Source organism: Serinus canaria, chromosome 2 (genome assembly GCF_022539315.1).
Source record: "Serinus canaria isolate serCan28SL12 chromosome 2, serCan2020, whole genome shotgun sequence".
Classification (NCBI taxonomy): Eukaryota; Metazoa; Chordata; class Aves; order Passeriformes; family Fringillidae; genus Serinus; species Serinus canaria.
The window spans coordinates 100,154,683-100,179,185 of record NC_066315.1 but is presented as its reverse complement, the minus strand read 5'-3'; the positions used below and the strand labels follow the sequence as shown (position 1 = coordinate 100,179,185).

Sequence of the window (24,503 nt, the reverse complement as noted above, 5' to 3'; positions counted from 1 at the left end):
AATACTAAACATTTTCTTTTCATGAGAAAAACACCTCTGAGTTCTGTCCTACATGCACTGCAGTCATAAATGGTATATTTTGAAGCAGAAAATGAAGTTAGAGTTTTTATCAAAATAAGTCAGATAAAAGAAATGGTGGATTATTTTAAATGAACGAATTCAAAGTATTCTAGTCTACAGGATTAGGGGTGAAATACAAAGCTTTAATTAAGTATGGGAAAATGGAAAGGACTATAGAACAGGAAATAATGTTTGCTAAAGTTTATTTCAATATTTATTTCTATTATTTCAAGGGAAATTAATGAATGGGCCACAGCTAACTATTCTGAATGAACTAAGACATTCACTCTCTTCTAAATAGTTGTCATTAACTCAAAAGGGCTGTTTACAATACAATTGTTTTTAACTACTATGGCCTACTGGAAGAGAAATCTAAGCTCTGGAGGGAGAATGACATGAAATGCCTAATGTTTGTCTGGGCTTTTACAGACTACACTTCTTTTTATTTTTTTTTTTTTTTCTGGAAGGAAATGAATGAAAAGCTTTAAATGCAGAAACCAGGCTACAGTTAAGACTAGTAGGAATGCACTTTGTGAATGTCTTGCTCAATGCTTCCAATCAGCTTTTCAAAAGTTTGTAATGACCAGTGAACCCAAATTGTACATCAGAGTGTATCTGTATGAAGCAGCCCACTGAACTCTTAGAGCTTTGAATAGCACACAGAGGTGCTAAAGATGTTTGATTTTTATATTAGAGAATAGAAATTTCACTCACTATAGTGACTTGAAGGAGATTTTTTCCAGTCCACAGATGAAATTCTAAAGGAGATTTTTGCTACCTTTATCTAAAATCCAAGACCTACTGTACAGATTAGTCCCTGTAGGGGTAAAGAGTCTTTAGGCCACTCAATCAAATGGAACCATGCTATAATATTCTTCTTTAATATTTTAAAACCTGGGTCACTGTTATGTTTGAGAGTAAGAATCACCAGCTTTAACAGTGCTAAATGAACTGGAAGGTTTGTTTTCTTTACTGCTGATGTTTACAAGAAGAACAATAGAGCTTCACATCTCAGTCACTGAGCTGCCCACAGAACTGAGCTCAGTACCTTGGGAGGCCTTCAGCTGCACCCCCATATGGCTGCCTCACCAGCTTTGATAATCAGGTCATTGGAAAGACTTTAAAGAGTGCATAGTTTGGGCTGCTGCAGGCATGTACTGCAGCAGCACGATAATAGAGGATGTAAATGACAATCAGAGTGGCAGAACTGGCTACTCCTCTACAGGGGGAAATAGGCTTTGATATTATCTAATCAATGGGGTCATGATACATGACCAAAGCAATTAATCTCAGAAAACATTTTATGACGAGAAGTAAAACACTGGGGGAATGCAGCAGATGTTTTCATAAACTCCATGCTGCCATGTGAAACAAAACCTAGCAACTGGGACTGCTCTGTATTGTGTCTCATCCATAGTCCTAATGAAGAGAGCACTGCGTAGCAGCTTCTGTCCAGGCTTGCATTTCTGGTTCTACCTAGGAGGCTAGAAGATCTCCACAATGCTCTTCTGAAGCAGACTCAGGAAAAAAAAAGTAGAAAAAGGTTAAGCCAATTAAAAACAAACAAAAAATTATCCCTTCTCTGTAAATCTTGCTTCAGGTGTGCAAAACTATGCTGTCAATAAAAGTTAACGAAAGCTTATTGATATCCTTGAATAAGGACAGCCTTATTGATTTATTGGGTATTAGTGATCTCACTTCCCTGTTCATGGGTATAGAGTAGAAGCTAGCACCTGCAAGAATCAGTCATTATGAAATTTGGCAATCCTATAGGAAAATGGAAAAATCTAATTAAGCTTTCAAAGTTGATGAAAGCAGTTATGTTTTCCTGCCTCTGTTTTGGGATCTATTTCAAACAGTATTTCAGTGAAAAACTGAAGGATACATGTTCATGTCAAGTTATGAATGCATCTTGATTTGAGAAGCAATGCTACATGTCATTCCATGAGGCACTGAGCATCTTGTTGTTAAACTGCTGCAAAGCAATGGAAGAGCCATCAAAAGCCATTAATACTGCATGGATTCTGTGGGAGGAATAGCTGGCTTCCTACCAGGAGTATCTGATGGGAGAGCTTTCTGTAGAGAACAATTCAGAAAGAAAGGAGAATGAAGAAAAACGGGAGAGGTTTCCAGAGGTTCTGGAATTGCAAAGCCGGAGCAGAAAAGGTGTCACATTTTTAAATTATGTATGTGCTCTATCTTGAGCAAGTTACCTCATCAACAGAAAGAGAAGCTAAAGCTATGATTACACATTTATGATGTGGTACTTCAACTGATTTAAGCAATTCATGCCTGCACCATATATTCCTGCCCCCTCTTTGTGCAGGTGTGACTGCTTGGTAAATTGCCAGAGGGAACAGAGCCAGCTAGGAAGAGCCTAGCCAACAAACTGTGAGCCTGGCCCAGTAACAAATTGGCACCCTGAAGGAGTCAAGGTGATTCCAGAAGTGGTTTTGTGGTGAGATCCCCGTCTCAGAATGGGAAATTTTTGCTCCAAAGGTCATCTTTCCAAGATCTAGTAACCAGCAGAATGAAGATATTTTTCATTGGAACAGGTTGTCAGGGCTGTAGAATTGCCACCAGTGGAAAATAGAATATTAGTAACAACTTCTCTGAGACCACCAAAACAAGCTCTCCAAGCATTTGTTAAGGGTGGGTCAGACACTGGTGGTGCATACAACCATCAGGTATGAAAGCAAATTATCATCACTTGTGGATGCAGTGGCTGAGAAGATGAGGAAGTATCAAGGAGTAAGACTAGGGGGTGCTAAATGCCAAAGATACTGAGTTGGTCAGATTCCCAATGGAGCATGTGGGAAGTGGTGTGGTGCAAATTATCCAACCTGAGCTCTCCAAAACCCAGCAGGAATAGGTGACTCAACTCTCCTCCAGAAGAGCTTTCTTCACATCTGAAAATACTGTACATTTAATTGTGAGTCATACATTAAGTATTGTATAAAATTAATTTGATTTTAAATAAATTACAATTTGAGGGTTGTCGTGACTGAGGGAAATGGATTCTTTTTGGAAGCAAGGGAGACCAGGAGAATGGTAGGGAGGGACTCAAAGGGTGTTGATAATCATGATGCATCATCTGTCTTACTACTTACTGACAAAATCAACCTGCCTTACCTATGTGGACACGCCACCTTACTTAACCTTCAATAGGAGCATGTAAATTATGTATGTTCAACAGTGTGGAAGGCATTATGAATGATTCACGTTGGCTCATCCTACCAGAACATCCTCCTCCTCTCTCATGTCCAATGAATCTGGAAATCCAAGTAGACATTACCAGCTCCCCCCAGTTGGGATATTTATAATATCCCTCTCTTTATTCTCTGACATCTAATAAAAGGCACGCTCACACTGCAGTCCTCTGCTATTTAATTAAAGACAATCAGTATCAATCTACAGAAAACCAGTCTTTATTAACTTTCCTGCCCTTGGAGTTCTTAATTTGCTTTCTGCCATATCCACAAAGATAGTAATGTCTGAAAGACAAATAAGTTATATGGATTTAATGCTGAAGACAGGAAAAGGAAAGACACCAGAGCACTGAGGTGCTGACACTGGGTTGGAGTGATCACAGAGCACATTTTGGTGTATATTATGGGCCCAAAATTTGTCTGACCCAATTGTACATGAGACCATTAGTGATGGCCCAGTCTTTCTGGGAGAAGAAATATGGAGATCCCTCTCCTTTCCTTCCAGATAATATCCTCAGCATGGCGGTGGAGTATTGTAGCTATGATTTCAATTTCAGACACGAATAAATTACAAGGCAGAACTTTCCATGTTCTGCTGCCATAAAAGGGTACCAGACAGGGGTGAGAAATCCAGATCTAGGAAAACTTAAATTCATCTTCCAGATCCACTGGAGTAGCAGATAGGATTCAGTAGCTGACTTAAAAGTACATTTTGCTGCAGTCAGTCCTGACTTTCTGAAAGAACTCAACAGATTTAGAGAAAAGTTACAGTTCATTAAGAAACAAATTTTTGCAATGGTTGTACTAATAGTTTCATACAAGTAACATCAGCTCTCTGAAGGACACCCAGGCTGTCCTGATGCCAGGGCTGTGGGAGAACTCAGCCATAATGGTGGAAGGTGCTGTCTTCAGCTGCTTGCCTACAGCCAGAGGTTACCCCCATGAAGTCTCACACAGGTGCTTTTTAACCCTTTTAAGACAAATGAATTGTAAAGCGCCTTGTTTCTCACAGCTTGATTCCCTCGGTTGCAATGGTGCAAGTGAAGAAATGCTTAGATAGAAGACAGAAACTCTCTGCAAGGTGTAGTGATGGGCAGATGAGGACTGGCTAATGATCAATGACTTCTACTAATGCAGCTATTTACAGAGTTCACATCTTTGTCACTCCAACTATTATCCCTGCAAATTTTTTTTTCACATTTTACCTGGTCATTTTTCAGCACCAAATTCTAATTCACAGCCAAGCACCAGATGCTGTGATATGATCCTTCCCAGATGTAAAATCTCCGGAGGTTCCATGTCTACGAAATAAAAGCTACCCAAGAATATCCTATTTCATTTAATACTAGTCTTGGAAATCTTTCGTCTGGTCATTCCAGTATAAAGTGTAACCAGACAGTGCACATGTGCAGTTTCACTAGAAAGTGAACAGATATTTACAACCCAGGGAACAGAGCAGGCCAGAAGCCCTAGCAAAAGCAAACACACAAACTAGAAGTCATTCATTTGGTGTTTCAGAACAACAGCCTGAGATTATTCGGTCATTTAATGCTGCTGTCTAGGATATAATTTTCCTGGTTAACACAAATTTATTTGAAAGGCACTGCAGCAAGCTCATAGTGAGCTGGCCAGATCTATCCTGGCAGACATTATGAGGGAAAAAAAAAGACAGACAAGATGACACAGGAATCTTTTTGATCATAGCTTCCTCTGCTTTATACCTGCTACCACCGAGCACTTGCCAAAAACCTTTTTTGTGTATGTATTATGCAAGACTAGCTATTTTCTCCCAGTACTCCCGTGACAACTCATCTGCTTTTGAAAGCAGAAAACCTCTCTACAACCTTTTTCCCTACTTTGATCTAGGACACAGATTAATAGTATTTAAGATTTAGTAGGAATTTTCCACCATCTGCAATAGATGATAACCTCTCAAGTGCAATGCAAGAACCAAAGTCAGAAAATTAAGTGTCCATGTCATCAAGGGAATGCGGGAAAAGGAAGGAAAAAACAATTCAGACTTGTGAGTTTTATGACTACCTAGAGTAAAACAAATCACGTAAATATTGCTTTTTTTCCCAGTTTGATGTAAAAACTTGTAAAGGTCTGATTCCAGTAAAGAGCATGGACTTTCAGAGAATCACAGAATATTGAGTTGGAAGGGACCCATAAGGTTTGTTCCAATGACTTTTAGGCTCTGGAAAGTTCTGCAAATTTAACCAGGTTTTTGCTTTGTTCTCTCTCTCTGGTGTTGATAAATACTTCACTTATTCAGATTGGAATAAAATAATGACTTCCAAGATTGGAGAAAAAATACCTTCCTGGGCTCCATGACTGATATTCTTTTTCTCAGGGATTTCACATTAACAAAACTAAGGCTTCAAGGAAGCTGGACATATGAGCAATAATAGAGACTTTAGCATTTTGGACTTAATAACTGAGTGTATAATTTGGGTAGCTTGCATGATTGTGTGGTCTGTGTCAGCAACTCTGGTGTGCTCAGCCACCACTCACACCTTTTGCATCAGATCTCTGTGCCAGCCCGGCTGGAGACACCCTCCTGTTTTCACCAGCACCAAGTCAGATCATGCCTCAGCAGAACTGCCTCTGGAGGCTTCCTGAAGGCAGGGCATGCACTGCTGCTCAGATTTTGTCCTCTGAGCTGTGCACTGATAAAAAAACTGGCCTCCTTTTGAAAACCCTGGGAAACTCAGGTCTTGCTCATTGCTGTTCTAGGCTGTGTCCAGTTTTGGGCTCCTCATTACAAGAAAGACAAGGAGCTACTGCAGAGGGTCCAGCAGAAGCCTCAAAGACCGAGCATCTCTCTTATGAGGAGAGGCCGAGGAAGCTGGGCCTGTTCAGTCTGAAAACTGAGAGGGGATCCCATGAGTACATATAAATGTCTCAAAGGAGAGTATCAAGAGGATGGTGCCAGGCTCTTTTTTGTGGTGCTTAGTGACAGGACGAGGAGCAACGGCCACAAAATAAAATGCAGGAAGTTTCACCTCTACACGAGGAAGAACTTCACACAGAGAGTGGCAGAGCGCTGGAACAGGCTGCCCAGGGAAGTCGTAGAGTGTCCCTCCGGAGACATTCAAACCCCACCTGGATGTGTTCCTGTGTCACCTTGCTCTCGGTGACCCTGCTTGGCAAGAGGGATGGAGCAGATGATCACCAGAGGTCCCTTCCAACCCTAACGATTCTGTGTAATTCTCGGATTCTGTGTGATTTTTAAAAACCTTCTGTCGGCCTAGCACAGGACAGGGCTGTGCACGGGAGATGCCCGCCGCCCCAGGAGCACGGGCACCCCTGGCCGCACAGGCCGCGCCGACAGCTCCGCGGCCGGGGCCGGTCCGTAGCCGTCCGGGCACTCGCGACACCGGGCACGGGCGACACTCGGAGCTCTCCGGCCGCGGCCGGGGCGCAGGCGCGGGCAGCAGGCGGGGCCCGGGCCGCTCCTCCCGGTGCCCGTGATCCCTGCGCCGTTCCGTAGCCGCAGCGCAGGGAGGCGGAGGAGCGTGGCCGAGCCCGGCCCGCGGCGCTGGCGAGATGGCGGCGCAGAAGATTAACGAAGCGCTGGAGCACATCGCGAAGGCGGAGAAATAGTGAGCGGAGGGCAGAGGGTGCGGGCTGGGGGGAGCTGGCCAGCGGCTGCCAAGCGGCTGCCAGCTCGGCACCCGCGATATCCGGGCCGCCCGGCGCTCTCCTGCCCCATGGAGGCGGCCCGTCCCCTCCTGGCCTGGCAGGGGGGCTGAGGGGGGCTCCGTGTTCCAGGCGGCCGCCCTTCGGGAGAAGGGGAGGGAGGTGGCGGGGCAGCGGGCGGCCGGCGGGGAGGGAGTTGGGGGCATGGCTGCTCCGCCCCTGCTCTGCCTGAGGGGAGCCTCCCTACGGGGCTGGGCGGTCTAGAGGGCCTGCTGCCCCGAACAGGGGCTGTGAGGCGGCCCTAAGACTAAGCAGTGGGTCGGTGAGGCGGTGCGACTCAGAGGCCTGGAGCCCGAGCAGTTTCCTTTAGGGCCTTGTGGCCTCTGTGGCTCCGTCCCTGACGGCAAAGCGAAGGCTGTCACTTCTGCCTTTCTGCTAAAGTCAGTGGGAGGAAGACGAGTCACACAGAATCTGGTTGGAAAAAGGTATCTGAGATGATCGAATCCAACCTGTGACACAACACCACTCTGTCAACTAGACCAGGGCACTGAGTGTGCATCCAGTCCTTCCTTAAACACCTCTGAGGATGGTGACTATCACCTCTCTGGGCAACCCATTCCAGTATGTAATAACCCTTTGTGTGAAGAATGTCTTCCAAATGTTCATCCTAAATCTCCCTGGCACATCTTAAGGCTAGAGACAAGTGGGAGAAAGGAGTTATGGAGACTATGTTAGATAAAAGGGCTTGACTTTGCTGAGTTGGTGTGTGTTTTTTTCCTGTCCATGAGAAATGTGTGATTGGTGCTTCTCAGGTGGCTTCAAAGACCTGTACTTACATTTATCTTGGAGAGCTTAACATCTGTGATAGTCTGTTACTGTATATTTTAACTGAATATAGCCATTTTGTAGAATTGCACAGTATGGTATAAGATGTAATAGAGCTGACTAGTCCAAGGATTTCGTAGTTTTAGTAGGAGTAGTGGCAGGCCCTCTGGAAATCATGGATCAAATGGATTAATTGGCATAGAGGGAGAACTTTGAAATCAAAAAAACCCAGCATATCTCAAGTAACTCAAGTTACTTGACTGAAAATGCCCTCCAGCAGAATTAATTTTAAGCTTATCTGGAGAGCACTTAAAATAAAAGGCACTAAGACCTCAAATAGTGTGTAGATTGAGTGCATTGTGTATTTCAGCTTGATGCGTTTGGGACTCTGACTGTGATAAAAGTAACACAGTATAAAGGCTTGTGTTAGAGTTACATGCTCCGGTCGTCATCCAAGTAAGACAAGATCACCTTAGTATCCACATTCAGCTGTTTTTCCAAGTAAAGAATATATTGCATATGATGTGTTGGCCTATAACAAATATGTAAGCAGACTGTAAAGTTATGGTAATATTTTAATTTCTTTTAAAAATGAGGAAGTCGGCATATTGAATTCTAAATTGCCTAATGACTCAACTTATTTTCCAATGTTAATTTTCCCCTATATGTCCATGCCTATGTGTGGCACCTTTTAGTGTTGTGATCTATTTTAGACATATAAATGACATGTGAGTCTTTCTGTTGGTTAGTAAATTCTTTTATTTGTGTATGCATTGGAGAATCATTGATAATTCTCAGAAGCAAAAAAACCCCAATCCTGTAGAGAAATGCTGGAAACTTCCTGATGTGTGAAAAAAATATTGTCAGGTGTTGTGGTATTAGAAATCTGATGATATTATGTTCAAGTAGGAGGAAGTATTTTTCCATCTTCTTTGAGAAGATGGACATGGGAAGACTCTCTGGGAACAGCAGAAGCATGTTAGGGCGAGGGTTGTAACTGTAGAAAATAATTGCAGTGCTTTATCCAATTCTTAACAGCGCTGGCATTTGTTTTTACAGTAGTGATACCACCATAGTATTAGCACATAGGTAATTGCTCATTTCCAGGGCTATTCTAAAGTTTGAAATGTATCTGAATTGCCTTGATAGTAAAACATAAAATATTTACTAATTGTTTCTTGTGTTTTAGCCTGAAAACTGGATTCTTAAAGTGGAAACCAGATTATGACAGTGCAGCTACTGAATATGGGAAGGCAGGTATGTGGCAGTAAATATGGCCATATATATTTCAAAGTATTCATCAAGCTTAGTCCCTTATAATGTTTTATGTATTTTTACTACATTGCTGTGTAAGTAAAACTGTTGTGAAGACTAAATGTAAGATGAAACAACAAAAAATCCTCTTGGTAGCACTGTAAAATAAACTTCAGGTTGTTCCTGGAGATCTAGAACAATCTCCAAACCCGATTTTTTTTCAAGCTTACATCTTCTATTTTTTATATTGCTATATGTAACAAAAATAAAGCTTTCTTTCCTTCTTTCACTTGTCCACCCCCAAATCCTGTGACTTTATCTACAAAACAACAGACGTTCAAGCTAGTTTTAAAATTTTGCTTTATCATCATCTTATGAAATGTGTCCTGTGAAAGACTGTCTCAGTAAGGTGAGATGCTGCCAGCTTGGGGTTTTTTTACAGGTTTTTTTGTTCCTCCCTTTTTCCACTGCCAAGTGACACACTGAGTATAAAATCCTTACTTGTTGATTTCTTTTTGTTCTTAAGCATTTTCTTCTTTCTCATGGTAGTAATTTGTCATGATCTTTTGGCTTCTTACTCTAGGCATTCCTGCTTATTCACTGAAGACTGAGTACAAAAATATGAACTTGAAAGAACAACCAGAGAATTTATAAATTTTAAATTTATTTTAAATGTTACTTTATATTTTATTAGTTAAACAAGATAGAAATACGTATTTGTACCCTGAAATTTTTGTGCTGATGAAATTATGGGTATACTTTGTTGGTGGCACATTTATGACCTTGTATAACTTCTAGTGATTAAAATGATATAAATATGCATTTCTCCATGTCTGTAATTAAAGTCCAGCATGAGTGACTCTCAAAGTCCAGCTAAACACATTGAGAGCTATGTAGGATACTGTGGTGGTATGGAAGTGGTTTTGTCTTCAATGGTAACTAAGTAACTAATGAAACAAGGAGAACTGTCTGGGATTTTTGGGAAGAGGTTAGTAAACTGTAACCATGCATTTAAAGAGCCTGTTTGCATCTTTAGGTAGCTAAACACTTCAGCAGCAGTGGTAAAAAAGAAGACAGTGTCAAGTTGTAAATAAAATCTTTATTTGTTTTTTTTTGCAGCTGTTGCTTTTAAGAATGCCAAGCAGTTTGACCAGGCGAGGGAAGCCTGTTTACGGGAAGCTGAGGCACATGAAAACAATAAAGCGTATCTTTTCATTGATTGAGATTCTTTCTTTCCAAGAAGCTGTCTAGTTGCTTCTTAGATTGGAGTAATGGGGGGGTGATAGCAGGTTGTTTAATATATTTGCACATTTTGTCAGTGTAACAGGATTGCTTTTTAAAAGTCTGTTCCTGTGTGCTCTGAGTGAGAAAACTAAAGAGCTGTCGGTGAGAAAGTTAATGTTGTCCCAAATAACAGCTGACAGGTGCCTGTGGTACCTAGGTACTGCTTCAGAAATTTAATTGGTTTTTATTATCTACTAATGCATAGTATAAACTACATGAAGCTCTGACATTATTACAGTACTTGTTGTACTCTTTAATAAGCAGCAACATATTTTAAGTAAGTGTGCATTTTACAACTTTTTACGTTGTTATTCGTTGGTGTATTGCATTTATTCTGTCCTTAGAATTATTTTTGACAACTTGCATGCAGTTGTAGTAGGTTCAGTTTGCCTTTATGGGATTCCTTGCTTTGAAATCAGTAGTTGTGTAAGATTTTTATATGTTAATATTTTTCATGCTTTATATTTTTGTGGCTTTTGTCCTTGACTTCAACAATTTCTTGTCTAGTCTCTTTCATGCTGCCAAGTAAGTACAGACGTGCTAAGTAATCTGAAACAGATTTTTTAACTTACAGTACAAGTACATTTTGATCTCCGAGTAAGTGTTTTGATTCAAGTAATTTTGCTGTTTTATAATTAGTTCAATCAAAGTGTGAGCTAGGAGAGTTTAAAAATATGTAATGGCCACCTGAAGAAATTATGATTTTGGCATTTTTAGCACCTTTTGATAGCAAATATTTTTTTCTTAGATGAACTTCTTGTTATTTTGAAGTTCTACACTGCTGAGATAATTAAGAAATTTTTAATTAAAGAGTACTTCAGAGAGGACAATAATCCAAATATTGCCTGGAGATTGGGTTAGAATAGATTTTTACTGGGAAGTGTGGCTGAATTTTGTGGAAGATAAAGTTACATGTGTGCTGTGTCATGAAATGAAACACTTAAAACATCTTCAAAGCATTAAATATTAACAGTGAAGATGTTAGATAGTCAGTGTGCGTTAACTTTTGCTTCATAACTACAGCTTGTTGTAATACACCATCTCTGACAAAACTGTACGTTTTTTTTCTCTGCAGAGCTTATGAACAAGCTGGCATGATGCTAAAGGTATTCTCATTTACTAGTTTTTATTTTTAAGTTCTATTTTACAATGACAAATACTGTGCACTGTACTATTTTACAAATATATGTAAGCAAATTGCATATTGAAGTGAAATTTTTTTGTTGACTCATAATCCCCATCTCTGCCTTCAGTAGATTAGGAAAGCAACATTTGTATTTGGGGGAAAAATAGTTTTCCTTTTGTAAAAGAAAAGAAGAGTTCGTCATGTCAGAGGGTAACAGAAGAGTGGTGCTGCTTTTACTCTAAACTACCACAAATCCATGCCTTACTTCTGTAAGGCCTTACTTCTTTAAGTTTAGTACTTAAAAGTGAGTGTTATAGAGTTGGTGGTTAACTTTCACTAGCCCTACAAGTTTGTAAATAAAAATTAGAATCTTAGTAAATAAGTTATTGAAATTTGCTTTGATTTGTGTCCTTGCATGTAAACTCCTTTCCTGACAAGAGTGTTCCTGTGACTGTTGCCTTGTAGGAGATGCAGAGGCTCCCTGAAGCAGTTCAGCTGATCGAGAAAGCCAGTATGATGTACCTGGAGAATGGGACACCAGACACAGCAGCCATTGCACTGGAACGGGCTGGAAAGTGAGTCTGACTTATTGGTGGCTAGAATCTGCGCAGGGCATGGATATGTCTGTGCTTTTCTTTTATGTCTTTTTGATGCTTTCAGGTAAAAAGTATTTTCCTTTCATCTGAAGAGAAAGTATTGGTGTTTATTACAGGTTAATAGAAAATGTGAGTCCTGAGAAAGCTGTGCAGCTCTATCAGCAAGCAGCATCAGTGTTTGAAGTAAGTGGGGATTTTTGTCTGTGTTTTTAGTTTTTAGTTGGCTTTTCTTCTTTTAGCTGTAAAGTAAAGAAGAAGCCTAAGATTAGGTTCTAAATTACATTTCCTTCATTTTACCTCAGTGCCTGAGTAATGAAGCTGAAGGCATCTTATGCTGTAGAGAAGGTGATGACAAAAGTTAGGAGTCAGTTTGCTTTGCCTTTTTCTCAGTTTAGGACTTGACGGAATCTGAATTTTGTAGTTCAAGTGTTCTGGCTCTTGTTGGGCAGAAGAGAGGGTAGAGAACACATCTGCTTTTGAGTACTGGAATCCAAAATAATTTGAAAACCCTGAAGGCACAGAAGAAAATATTTTGCTTGGTGCTCCTCCCATTTAAATGAGAGAGTGATTTGCCATTTTAAAAGTGGCTTTGAAGTACTTTTCTATTGTCAGTTGTCATGGGTTTTTTCAGATTAGTAAATTTACATTGACATTCCTCTGCTGAGCAGGTCCGTACAGGAGCTGGCTGTAAGCTTGGGAACACCAGTACACTTAATGTTTCCCTTGAGTGTGTGAATTGCTGATCTAATAGGTAACAGCTGGTCTAAGTTACAGGTGACACACTTAGATTAAGGTCTAGTGATCTTAATTTTGTGCAAATGAAATAAGAACATCTGAGTTCTTTTTTTTCTTCTCTAGAATGAAGAACGTTTACGGCAGGCGTTAGAAATGCTAGGGAAGGCATCAAGACTTCTGGTCAGAGGACGCAGGTATAGCTTTATCCCTTTTTGTTCTTTTAATGTAATTGAATGTTAAAATGTGATTTTGATTGGGGTTTTTTTGTCTAGGTGTTGTTTGGTTTTATATGTACTATTAATTCTTATTTGAGACTTACTTTAAACTAAGGTCCAATTTCTGTGGGATATGCCTTGGTCATCCAGGAACCACCTGATTTTCTGTTCTGGGATGGGATAATGTGAGCTGAAAGACTTTTGCTCTGTGAAAACACCAGTTTTCATTAATTCTTGAACTACTTCAGGATTTTTTTGGGTTCTTTTTCCAACATTATTATGTAGAAAGTACTTGAAAATCTTCTATAGCTGTGGGATATAAAACAGAGGAATTAGGACTGATCTGAAGAATGAAAACTGCAGCGGTCTGATTTTGGACTTCTTAAAAAAGAGTGAATCTTGGAGTCTCAGTGAGACAAGTTTAATTGTAAATTACTTATACCAAACTTGACCTTCAGTTCATCTTAGACTTGCTTCACTGAAACATTTAGGTCCTTTAAGAACTATATTGCTAGTTCATGGATATCAGACTTACTGATAGCTTATAGTAACCTCAGGACATATAGAAATGTGTCAGTGTATATAACAAAGCATTCGTCTTGTACAGTGTTACAAAATCCAAGGTTTCTCTGAATAAATAGCAGAGATGTTCTTAGCACATAGACAGAAGGAATTGCTGACTATCTATTTACCTTATCTGTTAGTAAAATACACTGCTGATTTTTAGTTGTGTTGCTGTTTTTCAAGTAGACTTGCCACTATATTAGTGAAACACTTTGTAATTAGCCTTGGGTTCATTGTATTGTATTCCTGGCACTGATACCCTGGTTTTTTGTTTTTTAGATTAGATGAGGCTGCACTGTCTCTTCAGAAGGAAAAAAGTATTTATAAGGAAATTGAAAACTACCCCACTTGCTATAAGGTAAACTCTAAGAGACAACTTTTGATGATACATTTCAATTTTTTTATTTTTGTTGTTACTGACATCTGACAGATGATGGGTGCCTCTTGATTCAGCAGTAAGTAAGTTTCTTGCTGAATGATGAGAGTTTGTGGTAGTCGTGTTTCCCCAAACTTCAGCAGTGCTTTTGTAAGTTTTAAGATAAGATGCTGTTATCTACAGGAGCTGTGAAAACTAAACAACACGTAAAAAATAAAGACGTTATCAGATAAACAAACTACAAAAACTGTTACTTGGGACAGCAGTCCATTAAAATGTTGTAGGAGATAACCTATTTCACACCAGCTGAGATGATGGCTTTCTGCTTTTTCACTAGATTGTTCTGACTTGCTAGTGTCAGTATCTTAGGATGATTGTGGATTGTAATGACCTTTCTCGTACTAGATATTAGCAGTCTACTATTTTTCTCATATTTTATTGTTAATTTCTAAAGAATCGTAAGGCTTACTCTTTTTTTGTTTAGAAAACTATTGCTCAAGTCTTAGTTCATCTTCATAGAAATGATTATGTTGCTGCAGAAAGATGTGTGAGGGAAAGCTACAGGTAAGTCTACTTTGTGTCCTATGATTTAAAACTGAATGATTCACTAGTCTAGATCTATCTTGCTTGACATTTTTCTTTCCTAAATTTTTAACCTGCACTTCTGTTGACTTACAGTACAATAATAATGTCCTCTTGTGTATGGCTATCAGGAATCTTTTTCACACATAAAAGATTTAGCTGTAGTGGCTACAGTGATTCTTCTTAACAAAACTAAAATACAGTCATAAAGAACTAGTTATGTGTGACAGGGGAAATGAGATGGAAATTAAAAGTTCTTGCCATGTTACGATTGGAGGGGCTTGACAGCTAGCTTGCAAGCAAAGCTGAGTTAATAGAAGAAATAACAATGGTTGATTTTCAAGTGTATCTATAGCAAGGAAGAAGACAAGACTGTCAGCATAGAAACAGATTAGAAAAGATGTATGAAAATTTTTGGAAGCTAGACTATGTGTCTAAGTAGATGTGTATGCGTGCCTTTTTAAATTTCTATAAAACTTTTGCCAGTTATATTGACGTTAATTGCTTTGCACCAATGAATATAATAAGTTATTGTGATGTAGTTAATGGCTTAAGATCACGCTTTGTTAAGAGTAGATAAGCTAGAAAACATGCAGAATAAAAAACCTTTCTCTTCTTAGACCCTAATCACATGTGTATGTCACGTCCAGCCTAACAGTGACAGTTACAGGAGAAAATTTTGGTGTCAAAATATGGATTAGTGTTTAACCTTGGCAGTTCTTAATTTCAACTTTCATTGGAACTTCAGTAGCAAAATCTCAAAACAACATGTTTTTACTTAAATTGTGTTTTTAGTGAAATGAACATATGTATAAGTTAAATTGTGTAGTACTTTACCTTTAGAAATAATCTTTCAAGGTCAGTCTTTAAACATCTTGCTTATGTTTTCCATATCTCCAGTTTTATGTACAGAAACTGGTGACAGAATTTTTCTGTATGTGATGTGGAGAAATTTTTTTTTTCCTGATTAGTCAATAAATTTTAAAAATTGAATATTCCTGTTTCATCCTAACTCTGATTGTGGTCTTGTTTGCAGTGTGCAAACTAATATTACCTAAAGTTTAATTTTTATGGATATGATTCATGTACCTGAGGAAATCAACTCTTAATTTCCTTCAGTATACCAGGATTTAATGGAAGTGAAGACTGTGCAGCACTGGAGCAACTTTTAGAAGGGTATGATCAGCAAGATCAGGATCAAGTTTCTGAAGTCTGTAATTCTCCACTCTTCAAATACATGGATAATGATGTAAGTAGACAGATCCTTTGATTGGGGGATTTTTTTCAGGTTAAGTGGGTGGGGATTTTTCCTAGTAGAGGAAAATAAGAGCACAGTCTGCGCATTTATTGTGACTTCCTGTCATGCTTCCCTTTGTCTGTGAGCTTCCCGAATTCTTTTACTTTGCCTGCCAGTGATGGTGCTGCCTAACTTTCAGATGGTGCAAAGAGTTATGTGTAAGAACAGCTTGTTAAGGATTTGCTTAATTTGTTTAATGAGTTGACCAAAATTCAGGCCTCTTCTGCTTGCTTCCATAAGAGCAAGAACAGTTTGCTGCTTCTGCTTTTTCTCAGAAATACCACGCAGCAGATGAATGTGCATAAACATGAACAGAGCAGGATGCCTACAGGATGGCATCATTGAATGTTTTTTTCCATTGCTTATTCTTAGTAAGGTACTCATTCAGGATAGATTCTGAATTTGGAGCAAGTAGTTGTGTCTTCCCCCCCATTTTTTTTAAATTGAATTTGTAAATTGTAGGAATTCTAAGATAAGAAGGGTGTGAAGTAATGGAAACATCAATCCCTGACAAACCTTGTAGCAGTATTGGCTAATTTCACTTCACTGAATAGTAAAAATTAATTTACTAGTTTTGCTGAACAACACTTGTAAAACTGTTTACATGATCTAATACTAGATAATGTATGAAAAGCTACATACTGGAATTATTTCTTTTTTACATAAAGCTTGAACCAGAGGAGCTATGTGCCAATTTATTTGATAATAAACAGCATGAATACAGATCTTATCCCATTCTCAGAGTATTTGAGAGAGAGAAAAATGGACCAATGTTATGTTTATTTCAAGCTGAAAAAATACACCCTGTGAGCATCATCACTCTGTTTTTGTGCTGAATGTTGCCTGCTTGCTTATTGTGAGCATCAGTCAATTCTATGATAGTACAGAAATTAAACTTGCCTTGTTATTGTCAGTATGCCAAGCTTGGTCTTACCTTGGTGGTCCCAGGAGGTGGAATGAAGAAGAAATCACCAAACGCTGCCCCAGACAAAGCCAGAGGACCAGCTGCAGTAGGCTCTCATGCTGATGAGGAAGAGGATGAATATTCTGGTGGACTATGCTAGCTGCAGACTAGGTTGTCATATCTGACTGACTTGTGATGCTGAGCATATCCAAAGGTACCAGATTTACCAGAGCTTCATTGCAATTGTGATATGGGAGTCCTAATATTAATTTGGCAGCTTCCGGGTGCAATGCAGGAGAAAAAGCATGATTGTACCCATCATCTTGAAACATCTTTGGACTTCATCTCTTACCTGGCAGGAGCTTCCTTAGGGCCCTGCCTTCAGCTGACAGGATAAAAAATTGAGGAGAGTTTTACTAAAAGCACAGTTTAAAAGAAACCAAAACTTCAGAAGCACTGGAGGGGGAGTAGTACAAAATTTTAAATGCTGGATTTCAACAGCTAACACTTCTGGTCCCAGTAAGATGTTTGCAGTTGTCTTCAGAGTTAAATGTATGATCATTCATCTGGCTGTTTATCTCCTGTTTAAGACCATTTAAGGCAGACTGTGCCAGGCAGGATTTTTACTTGTATAAGCACTAGGGGGAGCATTCAGTTTGTTTTCAACATGTTTTTGCTGCACTGGGGAATATTATTTTAATACCTTATTTTTACATTATCCACATGAGTGAAAAACACTAAGTCAACTAGTTTGAAGTTATCTTGCAAGCTTAAAAATACACATCTGCCTTTCCTCATAAGAAATTTATTGACCTAAAGTACTTGGAAATAAATGTGTCCACAGTCTTTGTATGTAGTGTGCACCTTAGAAAAGGAAGGAGTGAACAAACATTCTTAGCGGTGTTTCCGAAGTATGCCATAACCAAAAAAGAAACTGAAGTTAGCAGGTAGTGTGCACTGAAAATAAACTGAAAACAAATGTTTAACAGAAGCTTAGGTGGAATGTTTCAGTGATAAGTTTGAGTTTATAAGTGTCCTGCATGTTTATTTGCTAATCAGTATGCTGAAAATATGAAAGAATCAAATGTCTTCATACATTAGCATGTATGAAGACATTTGATTCTTTCATATTTCAAAGCATTGAATGGATATCTCCTGTAAGTGGCATTTTTCCAACTTGCTTAGAATCCAAGGTAACCAAATTTTAATGCATCCTGTTTCTATTTGGTTTCAAGTCATCATGTGTTTCGCAAGCCTCTTTAGTGTCCTGAATTTGTTTCACCATTTTATGCTTAAAAGTTGTTGAGTGTAGAAGTTTCACCTGTGGCTTGTTTTTTCAGCAGTACCTAAGCAAGGTCTGCGCTAGGGTGACATCATTTGGAGTCCAGCGGGGATTTGTATGTGATGCCCAAAGCTCTGTAAACAAGAGACCAAAAGCAGTCTAAAGTGTTAGGATAGTTTCTTCCATATTAAGGAATTGGATGTCATCAGAAATATCAAGCATATGTCTGACAAAATTATTTCAGGTGTAATTGTGATGAAGGTTCAAATTTTACAGGGCTAATGCTCACTTTCCTTGTGGTGAATAGCACTTAGTAAGATTGAGATGGGAGCACAAACTGCAGCATTATTTGCTGTCATGTTAGAAGGTCACATTATTCAATTTAATGGGTGTTCAAAAGACCAGCTTTGTGTCTTTGTCTTGTGTAATAATAACCATTGAGTTCTAAAGCTATTTAAGACCTGGAGGTCTTCATTATCTGATCAGTAATTTCCCTTTGTTATTGATGATATATGTAAAAGTTTTGGCTCTATGAAATTTTAGGAATGGAGTTGCTTTTCTCTGAGAATGCTTGCAGTTATACTTAAAAGATGGTTTTGAAGACTGTCCTAGAATTTTAGAACCCTTCTAGAATTCTTGCTGTTGGAGGAACTCACTTCAGTTTAACTGATGTTTAAGTTCTGCCTTCCAGATTCAAATCAAGTTGAACATAACACTTACTATGGTGAGTCTTTATCACAGGTAGAAAAAGATGCACATGTAGGAACTCAGGGGACACTAAGTCATTTTCTTCAAGCATTTCCTGCTCTTTCTAGTTCTGAAATAATTTTTGTTGTGTGAGCCCAAGGAGTCTGATTTTTGTGTGTGTGAACAGTTGCATGTATCTGAAATGATGAGGTGCATTAAAAAACTGGGAACTGTGTGTGCTTCTGTGGAAGAATTTTCAGATTTAAACTGTGCTTGTAACACTAACAGGCCCTTATAATTTAAAATTTGTGTTGCATTTTTAAGGCATACCTTCCATATGGCAAAAGAAAAAAAAAAATAGATACACAAAACTGTCTTCCTCCCTCTTCAAGTTGTTTCTTTGTTCTGTGCCAAGTGTGGAAAATCTGGGACAAAAGTGACTGGTACTAGACATGTTAAGCTGCCATTGAATAGACATTTCTGATTCTTAGTTGTAGAATCTTAATCTTTAATTGCAATGTTGCTGCAAAGACCAAATCTGCAGAAATGGAAGCATCTGAAAATAAGATGGTCTATTTTATATAACTTATTCTTCTATTTTAGACAGTGAAAGTGTGTTAGGAATGTTAACTGCCTTTTAGTAAATGTTTAACTATAGAAGAAACTGTCTGTATATTATGTGTTAGTGTTTCTGTCTTTCAAAGCAATTTGCACACTTATGTAAATAACATTTAAGTGATCTAAAATGGAAAATAAAACATTTACAGCAAGAGAGTTTCCAAAACCAGTGTTGACTGTAATAAAAAAATAAAGTTAAATTGTGCATGGAAGCTGAGCAATGGCCAATGCAATGTTTATGTAAAATCGGAAGATTTCTAAATTAACTGTAACTTAATAGTCAGATGATCAAGTGCAGTGTGAAACCTGTGCTTTACTTGTTCTTTTCCCAAATCTGTGGTGTAATAGAGTACAAAATGTGTTTGCAACAGCTCTACAGATGCTGCCTCTTGAGGCTGTGTGTTTCACCAACATGAAGAATAAAACTTGAAATTAAGGCATATGTGGTAGCTTTCTCTGTTGTTGATCAGGTCCTGCTGGGGGCTACCTTTTGAAAATGAATGTTTATTATGTTTCATTTGTAGCTGGGATAGATTTTCAAAGGGTTTTTTTGGCATGAGAATAAAAGAATCAATGGAGAGTTCAAATCAATGGGAGTTTGAAAAACTAGATTTTACACAACTTTAGGATGTGAATTCTGTAACTCTTTGGAGACTTCATAATAGTAGAAAAATCACCTTTTCTACTATTTTAAACTGAAACTTGCTGGAATATTTGAAGGTTGAAGAATCTGGCACCAAAGTTCTTCCAGTGTAGCGGGAATTATTCCTTAGATGCTGCAAATATGCAGCTGTATAAAATTATAAGAACTAAGCTGCTCTTGGGAGAAAAAAAAAGCCATGTCATCTAGATTTATAATAAGTAGTGAATTTTTTTGGATGCAGGAAATGGAAAAAAGAAGCGACCCCAACCTCTACAACTAGTAGTGGTAATAAAATTGGAGGAAGTAGATGTAACTTTAGAGAGCAGGAGGGAACCACTTGGGATCTGCGGTTTGAGTCTGAACAGGGCCATGAATCTCTGAGTTAATGGTCTGTAGAGGCCAGCGTGCCCAGGAGTTGGGCTCTTTTCCTCTGCCTGTTGGAGAGGATGTGCGCGAGTGCGAGTGCTGTCTCTGACCGCCTTCTGCAGAGCCGCTGCCGTTGCCCTTCTGCCGCGATTTCCAGAGTGGCTGTCAGCCTGGAACAGGAGCGGAGAGGCAGCTGCAAGGCTGCACGTACGTTTCCAGAACATGTGGCTGTTGTGATTCATCTGCTGAGTCCAGTGGGAATTGGGGTAGGGAGCGTGGCTGGACTCTGCAGTGCACACTGCCAGCATCTTCACTGGTGTGCGACCAGTGTGGACTGTGCCACAGAAATGTTCCAGTCTTAGAGTGACAGAAGCGGGCCCCAGCATGTGCACAGTGAAAATGGGTTACCAGAAGTTGTCTTGCTTGCTTTCGATTTGTATTTACGTGTCTTTATTTTGCGTTGTTTCTGAGCTCTGCATAACCCGGTGTGTATGTGTTATCCCAAGAGCATTGTTCTCTCTTAGCGCTAGATGGTGCCGCAGAGCTGCTATGGGTCTTTCCTCCGCTGCCGGGAGCCTCTGCTGCGTGTCCGGAACAGCTTCTGCCTTTAGATATGCTCATTTGGGGGGTTGGTTTAGTTAGAAATATCCACACGGGGACCTGCCCTCGCTGCTGCTCGTCGTGGCTTGAAACACCTGCCCAAAGTCCTAGAAGTCAACTTAGGAAGACAGCTTAGGTTGTTGTGTTTTCACTTGTCTGAGTATGGGCCTGGAAAATCGGGTGATTAAGAGCCAGGTTATGGATACTGGGTGGGTGGGCAAATCAAACAGTAGCCAGTGTGCATTATAACCTGGTCAAAGAAATTTTCAGCTCCAGTGCTGGCTGATTCTGCTACAACTGGCAGTCTTAGTGCAGCCACAAAACTTTATGAAATGCCTCATGCACAGACATCAGGTATAGGGGGGAGGGATGTTAACAAAATGGAAGGAGTGAGGAAGCTGGTCATCAGGCAATGGTATGGTGATGGGTGGAACAGAGAGCTCCTGCTGTAATTTGTTGAAATGATTTTGCTTAAAAAAAATATGCCACTTCCTGATTCATCCACAGAGGCAGGGAGGGAAGGATGAGGACTGGCATGACTGCTCTCTGCATGCTGGGGAGATGTTCTGCTGCTGTGTGCATATGAGGCAGTCTGAACACAGACACATTACATTCTTTGCCTGTCACTAACTAATTCAGGAATGAAAGGTAAAGCTTTATAGCTGCAGACAGGGACTTCTTTGTGTGTGTAGCTGACAACTTTCTAGCCAATGCTTGCTGTGCTGGACTGCTCAACAAATGTCCCAGAGTAATTGTGTTGGTAATAATAGAGCAGAGAATTCATGAAGTGTAAAGATCTATGATACCCCATGTGTTTATGGGTGCCAATTATTTTTTTTAGTTGGCCATCAACCAGTAATTTTCTGGCTCCTCTTGTGTGTCAATGTATGATTTTCCAGGCTGAATGACTGGAGGAAGAATGAGGATCCTCTCAGCTGCACTGGAGCCCAGAGCACAGGTTGGATGTGTCAGGAGTGAATGGTTAAAGCTAGGTGGAATTGGGGGGCTAAGGCAGCTGTGGTGCAGCGCTGACTGAGCAAAGTATTGTAAAGCTTTAGTAGCAGAGCTGCAGAAAGAGTAGTATGTTTTAAAATTCTCCTTTAAGTAAGAGATGATCTGGTAACTTCTGCTACTGCCTTAATGTTTATCTTCCCAAACGTACCAGACGTACCAGATTCTGCACCTTGTGGGAATTCCTGAGAAGCCATTTTCTTTGAAACAACATCAGAGAGTTATTTCTCACCACTTTGAAATACTTCAGTCTAATCCTGATGCAAGACATGACTTTGGTGAAAGGCCATGCTGCTGAGAAACATTGGAAAGTGAAAGAAAACACCCTTTTTTTCTGTTGATTCAGGGTTGTTTTTTTTTCCCTTTAGATCTTAATATTCTCTGGGATGAGGATCTTTTTCCCTTTGTAGCTCATGCATGTTAGTATGCAATCTGAGATTCAAGTAGTTGTTTTTCTGTATTTGTCGTCCTGCAGCCATTAGGGAGCAGATTTCTTGTGACTGAGATGGGGACAGGGAGAAATCAAGAGTGAAAGTATGCATGTGACTGCACATGCTAGTCACTTTTTGGTTCTGGGTGTGCTAACACAGAACTGCTTGTCATCTCTTAATGGATAGGCTGTCATATGGCTTCACATCTATGTGGTTTTGCTACCTCTTTTTTCCCTGGAGATGCCATGATTGAAAAAGTTCATACCTTGGAACGGGTGTGAATACCTCATGGCCAAACAAAATCTGGTATTAAGGACATGCAACCAAGGTAGTGAGTGCAAGTAGCAGCCTGAATGCACGCACATGCTTTATGCATATCCCTACTGGCATTTATAACATGATATTAGAAGCTCATGGATATCTAAATCAGAAACTCTATTTCAGAAGTAGTGTTTCTTCACACAACTGAGGTGCAGTAATGGGATGACTTGAAATTTACTGTAATTTGGGCTATACATTAATTACTTCAACACTTTCGGGGAGGTTTCTGTTTTCAGGATAAATTTCTATGTATCTGTTTTGCAGGAAACAGGTATGGGAAAACACTGCACATCTATGATCACTTCACTGGACTTTGAAATAGTTTGTTAAAAATGTAGGAGGGGGAAATTCAGAGTAACTTTTTTCAGGGTATTTCAGGAATAATGCCTGTTGGGTTCTCCCTTTCTGAGTTTGTATTGTGAATAATTCCACTGATGACTATGTGTAGCATTTTATTGCTGTAATTAAAAAATTGGTCACTTTTAAATATAGTTACTGCTGCTACTAGGACCTTGATATTTATGAACCAGAATATGGGAGATATTAATCAATACATTCACTGTGACTGAAGTGTAGAAATAGTCGAGGAGGCAATGTGTGATGGAAAGGAGTAAACTTAGAGAGAGGAAACCAAGGAGGATTCCAGTCCAGTGCTGAGTACTTGTGCCCTCTTATGATCTCCTGATCATAGAAGAAGGGTGAAGGAACAGCTGGAGACATAATATGCTGTTTGACAAATTACAGAACAGCATGAATCACACATCTGATAGTTTGTGTAAATCACAGAAGTCACCATTTTTATCAGACACTTGAAGGTAGTTTGAGCATAAATCTGATGCAAGGCAGTAGGGGAAAGCATTTTTTATGATGTCCCTTCAATTAATATAAAATTTATACTATTCTATTTTATTGCATTTATTCAGTAGAGTTTCCAGATGCACAGCAACTGAACAGAGTGCAATAAAGGGTGTCCTGTTTGCTGCATTGTTTAATTGCTTCCTTTCCTTTTTAGTTGTGTACATTTTGTCTTTGTTGCAGGAGCGGGAGTCTTCCTTGAAAGCTTTGCTGTATATCTCTTTTGGGATGGGTTGTTTTGGTTTTGGGGTTTTTTATTTGTTGGGGTTTTTTGGTTTGTTTTTTTTTTTGTTTTTTGTTGTTGTTGTTGTTGTTGTTGTTTTATTTGTTTGTTTGGGGGTTTGTTTTTGTTTTTGTTTTGTTTGGGCTGAAGAGAAACCAAACCTTTATTTTAGGTGGATATTCCTGTAATTTTCACCCTTTTGACCATTTTTTGTTGGATTCTCAGCATCTTATTAAAATCTTTACTTTTTAATTTAAAAGCGCTGAACTTGGTTTGCATCCACTGAAGAGAAACAGTAGTTTCTCAGTAGAGGTAATGTACTATCATGGATCTGCAGCAGATGGAAAAACTCATGGTCTTTGTCAGGAATCCAGGATGTGCTGTGTTAGTGGCAGAAAGGCTGGCATTTTGTCACTGTTTTCCATTTTATCTCTGACCAAATGTAAATAAAGGGTGAATATGACATAAAATCTTTAGATTTAGGCCATACCCTTGTTGAGAGTTGTGGTAGATAAAATGAAGTCTTGAATTTCAAATGTACAAATTATTTTTCCACCCTGGAGCAGATTTTTAGGGGCTGTCACTTGTCACCAAACTCTATCTTTTTGAGTGTGGAATTCATACTTTTTCAAGTTAACTTAAAGAAGTTAAGTTAGTGGTGGGGCTCACTAATATAGCACGTGCCGTATGATACAGAATTAGCATTTTGAGACAGCTGGGATAAATGTGAAGTAATTGCTTAAAATAGGAATGCTATGGTCTTTGTCAATCTTCTAAGTTTTTTTGTGTAGTTATTT

General features: G+C 39.3%; 1 protein-coding gene across 1 annotated transcript; it reads left to right on the top strand.

The window, feature by feature from the left end:
• The first annotated feature begins 6,707 nt into the window (after window positions 1-6,707).
• NAPG (NSF attachment protein gamma) lies at window positions 6,708-19,696 on the top strand. Its single transcript, XM_030233800.2, has 12 exons — window positions 6,708-6,874; window positions 8,926-8,993; window positions 10,110-10,194; window positions 10,782-10,799; window positions 11,350-11,380; window positions 11,866-11,975; window positions 12,113-12,179; window positions 12,855-12,925; window positions 13,790-13,868; window positions 14,371-14,450; window positions 15,588-15,717; window positions 16,680-19,696. The coding sequence occupies exons 1-12, from the start codon at window positions 6,819-6,821 to the stop codon at window positions 16,827-16,829; spliced, it is 945 nt and encodes a 314-aa protein (XP_030089660.1). The 5' UTR covers window positions 6,708-6,818; the 3' UTR covers window positions 16,830-19,696.
• The last annotated feature ends 4,807 nt before the right edge of the window (window positions 19,697-24,503 follow it).